Genomic DNA, 12,479 nt, shown 5'->3' with positions numbered 1-12,479 from the left:
AATTACAGCTAAACACAAACACCGCAGAAATTTAAAAATAGCCTTGGTCCCAAACGGTCAACAAATGGAAAAGTGGTCTGGTCACTAAGGGGTTAAGCAACTTTCTAATTTACTCCTTTTATCACTTTTTCTTCGTTCTCTTGCTATCTTTATTTAAAAAGCAGGAATGTAAAGCTTAATAGCCGACCTATTTTTGGTTCAGAACCTAGGTTATGCTTGTTTATTGGTTTGCTAAATGTAACCACCAATAAGCAAGCACTATATATGATGCTTAACCTAAAATTGGCTGGTTTCTAAGCTTAACATTCCTGCTTTTTATATAAAGATAGCAAGAGAACAAAGAAAAATTGATAATAGGAGTAAATTAGAAAGTTGCTTAAAATTACATGATCTATCTGAATCATGAAATAACAAAATGTGGGTTTAGTGTCCCTTTAAGAACATATTGGAACATATGTTATAGACAGGAAAGCATATTAGAACATATGATAGTTATAGAAGATTTACTTAATTCACCATAATTGTTATTGTCTAAAAAGATAGAGAACGCATTTACTACCCATTCCCCAGCTTTGCACAAACCAACATTGTTATATTAATATACTTTATAACATTTAAACCTCTAAATGTCTGCCTGTTTCTAAGCCACTACAGACAGCCTCTTATCACATGCTTTTTTATTAGCTTTTCAAAAGAAGAGACTGCTAGTTCATGTGTGCTATATAGATAACATTGTGCTCTCTCCCGGAGTTGTGCACAACACTACACTAAGTAGCTAAAATGCAAGTCAATAGATAAATAGATAATAATAAATAGTCATGTGATAAGGGGGCTGTCAGAAGATGCTTAGATACAAGGTAATCACAGAGGTAAAAAGTATATTAATATAACCATATTGGCTGTGCAAAACTGGGGAATGGGTAATAAAGGGATTATCTATCTTTTTAAACAATAGCATTTTTGAAGTCGACTGTCCCTTTAACAAGGGGTGCATAAAGTGATATAGCAGAAAGCCCAGGAAGTTACAGAGCATGGGGTGCGGGCATTCTGTTGGGAGTCATGGATTATAATAGAATACAGGGAGTCACAGTCTACTAGGCATTTTGAGTCTGAGCACAATGGTGAACGCATTTCACGCCACATTGCACAGTGAATCAAATATCAGAGAGCTCAAGGTTACAAATGAATAAGTGAAATGCATATACGCTTGTGAATCTCCCGCCATTGTTTTTAATTGTCCATGGCAGAAATGTATAGAAAATATCCATTGTCTTCCTCCACATTTTCCTGTGGTCTTTCTTCATCTTTCCCCACACTTGTGTTATATTTGTCTTCCCTGTGTAGGGTCTCCCCTGTGGCCTAAGGAAAGTCTGGACCCTGTAGTAGTGAATGAAGGAGCCTCCCTCATCCTGCAGTGCAACCCTCCCCCAGGGCTCCCTCCTCCTGTTATATTCTGGATGAGCAGTGGTAAGTTTAGTAACCTTAATGTAGATATTCCCAGTTCTAATCAAGGAAAGCTCTTAATATAAATTAAAATAAACAAATAATAAGAGTGAAAGTTACATACGGGGAAGACCCTTTTAAAATGTTTATTTTTCTGGAAAATGGTTGTAAAAATTATATATTGTCATTGAATATTTATATATTAAAAATATCACTTCTAGAAATGTATGTCAGGGTACCCTGAGTTCTCTGAACCAATAAATGAGTGTATCACAACATAATTAGAACTAATTGGTCAAATATCAGTCCTATTTCCTTGATCATATACTTTTAAAGACACACGTGATTTAATATTCTTTATATTTACATCTTAATTCACAACATTTTCATTTTATGTAATTTTGTTGGAATCTTCTAAACATATATAAATACATCAACTGCCCCAAACAAAAACATTTGGAAGTCACTACTTAATAAAATCATATTGCGTTAAAGGAATATTAAACGCAATTTTGAGTACAAATTCAGTTAAAACATCTTTTCATCTTACTTTGTACTTAGGGTTGCCAGGTGTCCAGTGTTCAGTCGGACAAGTCCAGTGTTTTAGCAAGCTGTTCAGTAAAATCTTCCCAAAAATACTGGGCACTTAAATGTCCAGTTTTTTTAAAGTCCCTGAGTGTTAGCTAAAAATGAAAGCATTCATATGCCTAAATTAAATGCATTACAAATATGGAACAGAAAGAAGACGTGACAAGCAATCAAGGGGGTAAAATCACTTCTGATTACATATGTTACTGGCAGCCAGAGAGGTAAAAATGATTGATTTAACAGCCAAGGGGTAAAATTACTGTTCAGTTGTAAAAAATATACATTTGGGGATTCAGAGTGGGGGCAAAGGTATAGCTTTTAGGGGGGCATTGTGTGACTCCCACCTACCATTGCGCACAGTCACCGGCAGATTGTCTAGTATTTTTGTGGAGGACAGCTGGGAATCCTATTTATTTTTATTTTAAAAAATTGTAACTAAAAATATTTGCAGGTAAAAATGTATGTCTAGATTTATTTGTATAATTATAGTCAGGAAAGTGTGTTTAATTTGTACTTTAAACACTAGTTATGAAGCAGCGGTTTAAAGACCGCTGCTCCATAACTTGTCCACCTGCTCTGAGGCCGCGGATATCAATCCGCCCGATCCTATACAATCGGGCTGATTGACACCCCTGCTAGCGGCCGTTTGGCCGCGAATCTGCAGGGGGCTGCATTACACAAGCAGTTCACAAGAACTGCTTGTGTAATGATAAATGCCGACAGCGTATGCTGTTGGCATTTATCAATGTGCGGCGGACATGATACGCTACATCGTATCATGTCCGCTTGCACATTAGTAAATTGGCCCCCATGACTTTAAGTCCCCTTTATTTGTAGCACTGATAAATCCTAGTGTTTAAAACCACTAGGATTTACCATAATTTTAAACTGACCTGGAAAAAGCAAACAAGTTGTTAAGTTTATAACTGATTGGCATTTATAAAAGAGAGAGATGTTTCTTCAAGTCAGCTGTTTAACTGATTTAGACACCATTATCTGATGTATTTTTTTTAAGTTTATGGTTCTTTTGACACAAAATCCTTTCTCTTTTCTTACTTTTTATAGCCATGGAATCTATCCCTCAGGACAAAAGGGTGTCCCAGGGACTGAATGGGGACCTATATTTCTCGAATGTGCTACGAGAAGATGCTTTGACTGATTACAGCTGCAATGCACGCTCTCATTTCACACACACCATACAGCAGAAAAATGCTTATAGTCTTAAAGTTTTGACCAGTAAGTGGTTTGTAACACTGTATGTGTAATTTATACTATCTATCTATCCATCTATCTGAGGTAGAATTCATGAAAAAATGTAGTAGCTACTTTTCCCCAAAGAAATGATCTCATTGCATAGCAAAACCTTTGGTAAAAGAGTAGCACAGTATTATTTAGCCTGAGGGCAACAATGCAACCTCTAAGGACCTTTATCTGATCCCCCCATGTCCCCATAGAACTCCGTCTTCCCATTTTTTTTTTTTTTTTAATAAACCACCACTATGCACTTAACTATTCCTTATTTCTTGGCTTGGATATAATGTATACTACATGTCTGTATATGTATGTAGGTATTTAGCACTTATATTGCTTAAGAATATCTAATTTAAAGTTATTAAATTATTAAATTATATATTTTTTTTAAATTGTTCACCAGCCCAGCAAGTGAAAAATAAATATTAGATTAATCTGTTTTAAAATACTTCTTTCGGAGAGTTTAACCATATAAAATAAGCACAACTATAGTTACACTGTTTTCAATATGGAAAAGCAGGACATTAAAAATAATAAACATATAAAAGAAATTAAAGCAAACAATTGATAGTGTAAGAATGCTGTCCACGTTAACATGACAATGTGATTCATTAAAGACTAAGGGGCCTATTTATGAAAGCGTCAACGGAAAATACGCTGGAATTCCGCATCGTTATTGTTGCGAGATTGATCCGACCTAGTTATCAAAGCGTCAAGATCTGCAAATGTTGAAATTTGTGACGTAACAAACGATCCCGCAATCTCAATCCGACGCAGATTGATGCTTACGTCATTACAGATGTTCTGAATACACATTCAACTCTATTTGACCCTTTTTCCAATTTATCAAACATTTAACAGGTACGCTCGCGGCTATTCCGATGCAGCATACCTGGTTTTAGAACCGCCACCCTTGAAGCCGCGGATGCAATACAAATCAATTGGATTCTGAAATCAACGAAAGCTTATGTTCGATTCTGCAAGACAATGAAATATACCCCATTGATTTCTATGTTTGAAAAAAAGTTACATTTACACCTAACACCCTAACATAAACCCTGAGTCTAAAAACCCTCAATCTGCCACCCGGACATCGCCGACACAAATAAAATGTATTAACCCCGACACTGCTGCCACTAAATAAACTTATTAACCCCTAAACCTCTGGCCTCCCACATCACCACCACTAACTAAACCGTCAGCCCCCCACATCGTCAAAAACTAAATTAAAGGGACAGTCAACACCAGAATTTTTGTTGTTTAAAAAGATAGATAATCCCTTTATTACCCATTCCCCAGTTTTGCATAACCCACAATGTTATATTAATACACTTTTTACTGCTGTGACTAATCTTGTATCTAAGCATCTTCTGACCGCCCCTAATCACATGACTTTTAGTTATTATCTATTGACTTGCATTTTAGCCAATTAGTGCAGTGTCTGCCACTAGCCACGGGCATGATCACAATGTTATCTATATGGTTTACCTGAACTACTCTCCCCTGTTGTGAAAAGCAAATACAAAAGCATGTGATTAGAGGGCTTAGAAATTATCATATGAGCCTTCCTAGGTTTGCTCTCAACTAGAATATCAAGAGAACAAAGCAAAATTGTTGATAAAAGTAAATTGGAAAGTTGTTTAAAATTACATGCCCTATTTGAAAAATAAAAGTTTTTTTTGGACTTGACTGTCCCTTTAAGCTATTAACCCCTAAACCTAACAACCCGTTAACTTTAAATTAAAATTACAAGATCCCTATCTTAATATAAATTAAAACTTACCTGTAGAATTAAAATAAACTTATTTTAAACTCTAAATTAACCTACCCTAACTATTATACTAAAATTAAATAAAATTACCAATTAAATAAACTAAATTACATGTAAAAAAAACCCTAACACTAATAAAATTATTTAAATATACAATTAAACATTATTACAAAGTACTAAATTACAAAAAAAAAAAAATAAGTTACAAAAAATAACAAACACTAAACGACGAAAAATAACAAACGAAATTATCCAAAATAAAAAAGTTACACCTACTCTAATAGCCCTATCAAAAAACAAAACAAAACAAAACAAAACAAAAAAAAACCTAGCCTACAATAAACTACCAATGGACCTTAAAAGGGCCTTTTTGTGGGGCATTGCCCCAAAGATGTAAAAAAAATACAAACACCCCCCAACAGTAAAACCCACCACCCAACCAACCCCCCCAAATAAAAACCCTATCTCTAAAAAAAACCTAAGCTACCCATTGCCCTGAAAAGGGCATTTGGATGGGCATTGTCCTTAAAAGGGCATTTAGCTCTTTTACAAGCCCAAATCCTAATCTAAAATAAAAACCCACCCAAAAAATTCTAACAATAACCCCCGAAGATCCACTTACAGTTCTGAAGTCCCGAAATCCAGGCGGCGATGTCTTCATCCATCCAGGTGGAAGAAGTCTTCATCCAAGCAGCATCTTCTATCTTCATCCCTGCGGTGCGGAGCCGGTCCATCCTGAAGCCATCCGACGCGGAGCTCCTCTTCTTATGGTCGCCGCCGTAAACTAAAGCTTCAATGCAAGGGTCACGATTCAAGATGGTGTCACTTGCATTCCTATTGGCTGATTTGAGTGCTAAATTCAAATCAGCCAATAGGAGGTGAGCTTCTGAAATTCTATTGGCTGTTCAAATTAGCCAATAGGATGAGAGCTACTGAAATTCTATTGGCTGATTTGAACAGCCAATAGAATTTCAGTAGCTCTCATCCTATTAGCTGATTTGAACAGCCAATACAATTTCAGTAGCTCTTATCCTATTGGCTGATTTGAACAGCCAATAGGATTTCAGAAGCTCGCCTCCTATTGGCTGATTTGAATTTAACATTCAAATCAGCCAATAGGAATGCAGGAATCCATCTTGAATCGCGTCCCTTGCATTGAAGCTTCAGTTTACGGTAGCGACCGTAAGAAGAGGAGCTCCACGTCGGATGGCTTCAAGATGGACCCGCTCCATGCCGCAGGGATGAAGATAGAAGATGCCGCTTGGATCAAGACTTCCTCCGCCTGGATGGATGAAGACATCGCCGCCTGGATGAAAACTTCTCCACTCCACCTGGATGTCGGGACTTCAGAACTGTAAGTGAATCTTCCGGGGTTAGTGTTAAGATTTTTAAAAAATTTTTGGGTGGGTTTTTATATTAGATTAGGGTTTGGGCTTGTAAAAGAGCTAAATGCCCCTTTAAGGGCAATGCCCATCCAAATACCCTTTTCAGGGCAATGGGTAGCTTAGGTTTTTTTTTAAAGTTAGAGTTTTTACTGTTGGGGGGTGTTTGTATTTTGTTTACATATTTGGGGCAATGCCCCACAAAAAGGCCCATTTAAGGTCCATTGGTAGTTTATTGTAGGCTAGGTTTTTTTTTTGTTTTTTTTTTTGGGAGGATTATTTATTTTGATAGGGCTATTAGATTAGGTGTAACTTTTTTATTTTGGATAATTTCGTTTGTTATTTTTCATAATTTAGTGTTTGTTATTTTTTGTAACAGTGTTTTTTTTTGTAATTTAGTACTTTGTAATAATGTTTAATTGTATATTTAAATAATTTTATTAGTGTTAGGGTTTTTTAATATGTAATTTAGTTTATTTAATTGGTAGTTGACGCTTTGATAAATATCCCCCTAAGCGTATGCTGCTGTTTCCGTGCAAGCCTTCAGGCTCGCGGGAAATATAAGTTAAGAAGCAGTGGTCGTAGGGGGCTCCTTACCTCATCAGCCACCTCAGAGGTGGTGGACTGCAATCATCCCGATTAGATACAATCGGGATGATTGACACCCCCTGCTAGCGGATTAGCCGTCAATCTGCAGGGGACGGCATTGCACAAGCATTTCACCAGAAATACTTGTGCAATGTTAAATGCCGACAGCCTATGCTGTCGGTATTTAGCAATGTCGGGCAGACATGATCCGCTACAGCGGATCATGTCCGTCCGACATTTGCTAAATCTACCTCTAAGGGTGTGATGATTTAAACTTTGCCAGATCAGACTTGGATTTTTAAGATGACACTTGCAGGAGCTACCCTCGTGGAAATATCTTAAAAAAATGGGCAGTTCCTGCAAGTGGTGAGATGTTACCTATTGAAAGAAATGGAGGTAACTGGAAAAGGAAACTTTGCAGGGTAGAGTGAAGTGAGCAGGAGGCGCTTTCGAAAATTAAATCCTGCATAAAAACAAATCACATTGCGTTGCTTTCTGCAGATAGCATCTTACAATAGTCTCTATTTCCGTATATGCATGTGTTTTTCTATTGGGGTATTAAGCATTTTGTGTATTTTGTCAAAACCTTGCCGCCTTTTAGTGTGATTCACCTAGAGCATGCAATTTTAAACACATTTCAAATTTACTTTTATTATCAAATTTGTTTCATTCTCTTGGAATCCTTTGTTGAAGAGCATATCCTAGGTAAGCTTAGGAACAATACACTAATGTGAGCTAGCTGTTTATTGGTGGCTGCACATATATGCCTCTTTCATTGGCTCACCCAATGTGTTCAGTTAACTACCAGCAGTGTATTCCAGCTCCTTCAGCAAATAATACCAAAAGGAAGAAGCAAATTTGATAATAGAAGTAAATAGTTAAGTTGTTTAAACTGTATGCTTGGCAACCTCATGAGATTTAGTGAATGAAAAATTATAAATAAATAAAAATGAAATTGCCCCCTAAAATGATTAAGGATAGTGCAATATACCTTCAATATTTGTTTTGACTTGTTCTCCTGTAGTTACAAATGTTCCACTCCTCCAGAGGGCCTGTATGTATGTTGCAGTTTATGTGATTCTGGCTACACATTGGTTGATTAATAAGTAAAGGGACTAATTTACATATTGGGGCCTATTTATTAAAGCGTTAATCTTGGTGCATTCGCTGGCATCAATACACTCACCAGACATCGCTGGCGCGAATATACATACAACGCCTTTATTTATTAAAAAGTCTGTCAAAAACACGCGCGTCAAGTACGGAGTGATGAGTGTCGGACTGTTGATAAATAAGAGACATCGATGTCGCAGATATTCTGTTTTTTCCAACTTTATACTATATCATTACTGTCCATGAACAAGCACATTTCTTTAAAGCTAATCTTTTATTTTTCATCTGTTAATGTCCAAGAAATAGCTAGATTTATACCTGAACAAACAATAATAATAGAAAGTATTTTTTGCCTTTTTTTGTACATATATCTTTGTACATACTTGTATATATATACTGTATATGTATTATGTCAGAAATATTTTGCAAACATATTTACATATCCCTAATTTTTATTTTCTTCTAAACAATCTTGTCTTTCATATCTCTTTGTTTATTTATACCACTATATGTATATAGTGTAAATATATTATTATTCTGAGCAAGAATAATTGCAAATATAACATGTAATCAGGGTATCATATGTATTTATTTGCAATCAATGGATATTTTAAAAGCTGGGCCAGTTTTCTCTCTGCACCTGTGTAACCCTTCCTGATTGCAGTGTAGTTTTAAACACCACCCCTACACAGGTGTTACAAAATTGGCTGGAATATAAAATGACATTTCTTAATGAAAATGAAATTCAAGAGAAGGAAGAAAAATACTGAAAATATCATGACAGTAAAGAGGTGATTTTAATTTCTGCTGTATCTGAGCTATCAGCTTAAGATTATATTGAATCAAACATTGTTTGATTTTTAAAATCATTGTCTAAAATATTACACTGTGTGTCCTAATGTAAGCATCAATGTTTAACGTTAATAATAATTTCATATATACATACTTTCAAAGTATAATACACAATGTAACAAATGGCACTTACAAGTTCTGATGAGTGATCAATGAAAGTATCGAGCAATTTGATTCGTAAGTGATATTATAAAATGTATATTTAAATCAGATTGGCTGATGTCATAAATCATGTAATTATGCATATCCCAATCAAAAGTGGTTGAAAAATTCACTAGCGTGTGGGTTGTTAAGGAGTTTGCGTCAAATTTGGTGCGGAAAGTGTTGTGTCAAATTTAGTGCGAAGTGGAGAGTGGGACTTGTATTACATATGTTAAACATAGTGCAAATAGATTTATCCAAAAAAAGAAGTTAGCTATATTATGTAATGTATTTATTTCATTTTTATCCCTATATTTACTAGTGCACCAAATTTGAAGCAATAATATTGTCCCCTTGTTTTGTAATGAAAGACAAAGATATAACATAATGCATAAGTACTTTTATTATGTAATATGCTTCATTCTCTTGCAGCATCGAACATAAGCATTCTGAGTTTTCAGACTCCCATTGATTTCTATGACATTCGCGGCCTCAAGGGTGGCGGTTTGAAGGATAGGTACTCTGTGTCGGAATAGAAGCGAGCGTACCTGTTGAATGTTTGATAAATTGGGAAGAGGGTCAAATAGAGTCGAATGTGAATTCGAAACTTCTGGAATGACACAAGCATCGATCTGCGTCGGATTGAGATAGCAGGAGCGTATATTACGTCACACCATTTCAAAATTTGACAATCTTGACGATTTGTTAACCACGCCTGATCAATCTAGCGTTGAATTTGACACAGGATTCCAGCGTATTATCAGTTGAAGCTTTGATAAATCAGCCCCATTGTCTCTAAATGGCCACAGCAACGGAGACCAGGGAAACATTGGTTTATCCCTGCACTGTTCTGAAGCAAACCCTTCAAATAACAGTTTTAAATGTTTTTTTTTAATATAGTTTTGAATTGCTGATGTAAATAAACTATGCATATACATAAAATGTTCCTTAAATTGATTTTCGACTTAAAGAAATATGAAACCCAAAACCTTTCTTTTCATTCTTTCAAAAACTTTCAACTTTACTTATATTATTAAATATGCATTATTCTCTGGGCATCCTTTGTTGAAGGAGCAGCAATGGACTGCTGCTCCTTGAGCCTACCTAGGTTGCTTTTTCAACAAAGGATGCCAAGAGAATGAGGCAAATTAGATAATAGAAGTAAATAGGAAAGTTGTTTAAAATTGCATGCTTTATCTGAATCAGGAAAGGAACATTTTGGGTTCCATGTACCTTAAAGGTATATCTGTGGCCCCATAATGTAGTCATATGATTTGTACAATAAATTATTCACCATATACTTTTTGCAGTTAGGATCATGTCAGCTATATTGTGTGCAGTGCACGGGTATCCTTTTTATTTGAATGTACTAATCCACCCTTCTTCCCAACAGAGAAAATGAAATTGCTCAAATTGACCAGAGAATTCCGTTTAAACAAACCACATATATTTTCAGGGTTTTTCAGAAGTGACGTATGTTGTAACATTGCTGCCTTAACATTATTTTGCATTTTTTTAGCAACTTCTTAACCTTCTTTTACTTCCAGCAAGGCTTGCCACTGCTTTAATCTCGTGGACGGCAGTTGTATTTGCTGCTTGGACCATGCTGCTTTCATGTATTTTTAAGTCTTTGTATCCAGCTTTTGCCAAAGCCTAAAATTTTCTTTCTCTCTTTCCCTCCACTTTCTCGGTCCTTCTTTGTCTTATTTTTTCTCTTCCTTTTTCTTGCCTTTATTTTCTTTAATTCATGCGGCTATCAGTCTCAACTAACACCTATATTCATGAATCTTTATCTTGTGTAATGTATGCTACATTTTCTTTTCTCAATTGCTTTATTTTCCCTCTAAATGTGCCCCCTCCCGTCTGTATACATGCATCATTTTCTTTCTACTCTCGTTTATGTCTTTTTTTTATTTTCAACCCGAAATTCCGGATTCCCCTATGTCTTTTTAAACCCTCACTTTTTTGTAACGCTATAGGTTTACTTACTATAATATTCAATGCTCAACTCCTATTCTACCACAGGCTGATTTCTATTATCTTGGTGTCTCCATTTAGTTTGGGTGTCTTTACCCTTCTCACAATCTATTTCATTCTCCCTCTTAACTAGTTAATGTTCTCTATGCTATCTATCCATTGCATTCACCTGCTTGAGTTTCTCCGCACTCTTGTTTCTCCCAAGCCTTCTATCGTCTATATCATGTCTACTCTATTTTCATCTCTCTCTCTTTGCTAGTTCTTGTAATCTATCTCTTGTTGATTCTCATTTGCTGTTATATTCCTTCACATTACGTTTTTGCTGTCCCAGACTAGGAATGGGCGAATGTGTTTATATCCGAATTCGAATGTTAGAACGAATGCTATTGTAGAAATTCGATTTACATAATAGAATGTTGATAAGAACGAATATTCTTAAAAATTCAATTTTCGAATGTTATTTACAGTTTTTCGAATGTCACATTCAAATTCGAATGTCACATTCGAATTCGAATGTCACATTTGAATTCGAATGTCACATTCGAATTTCACATTCAAAATCGAATATTACATTTATAAAACACAATTTTAGACTAGAAACACTATTTCGAATGTCACATTCGAATCGAATATCACATTCGAATCGAATATCACATTCGAATCGAATGTCACATTCAAATTCGAATATTACATTTATAAAACACAGTATTAGACTAGAAATACTATTTCGAATTCGAATGTCACATTCAAATCGAATATCACATTTGAATCGAATATCACATTTAAAACACAGTATTAGACTAGAAATACTATTTCAAATTCAAATGTGACATTCGAATTTTAATGTAGCATTCAAATTCGAATATTACATTTATTAAACACTGTTGTAAATTAGAAATACTATTTCAAATTTGAATGTCACATTCGAATTCTAATGTCACATTCGAATTTGAATATTACATTTCAAAAATTGAATGAATACATACCTAAACATTCTATTATTCGAACGAATATTTTCGAATTTTATTGAAAAATTCGAAATTCGATTTGAACTAACGAATGTATCAAAATTCGTTTTAAATTTCGAATTTTTAGAAACATTCGCCCATCCCTATCCCAGACCTACTATTTTCTCTTTTCAAATAATTTTCTATAAATTTCTGGGCTTCTCACTTTTTCTCATTTATTACAGAACATTCTCGCAATGACTCTTCACTATACTCCTTTTTGAACCTCACTAGTATGTACATTGGTGAGTTCTTTGGGTTTCTCCCTGTCCTAACTCACCTTAAAGCTAACCACACTCACTATACTTATAATAACTTCTGGGGTGAGAAAGCCCCAATTCACATAGATTGTATATAAGCTGTAAC

At 35.2% G+C, this 12,479-nt stretch overlaps 1 protein-coding gene across 1 annotated transcript in view; it reads left to right on the top strand.

Annotated features, from left to right (window-relative positions):
• Nucleotides 1-12,479, top strand: part of NFASC (neurofascin) — a 278,247-nt gene that overhangs the window by 169,173 nt on the left and 96,595 nt on the right. The window contains exons 6-7 of the mRNA XM_053706693.1: nucleotides 1,345-1,467; nucleotides 3,097-3,267. Coding sequence (XP_053562668.1) covers nucleotides 1,345-1,467; nucleotides 3,097-3,267 — 294 coding nt within the window. The remainder of the gene's footprint in view (nucleotides 1-1,344; nucleotides 1,468-3,096; nucleotides 3,268-12,479) is intronic.

The sequence above is a fragment of the Bombina bombina genome, chromosome 3, assembly GCF_027579735.1.
Source record: "Bombina bombina isolate aBomBom1 chromosome 3, aBomBom1.pri, whole genome shotgun sequence".
Classification (NCBI taxonomy): domain Eukaryota; kingdom Metazoa; phylum Chordata; class Amphibia; order Anura; family Bombinatoridae; genus Bombina; species Bombina bombina.
This window is presented reverse-complemented; position numbering and strand designations above follow the sequence as displayed.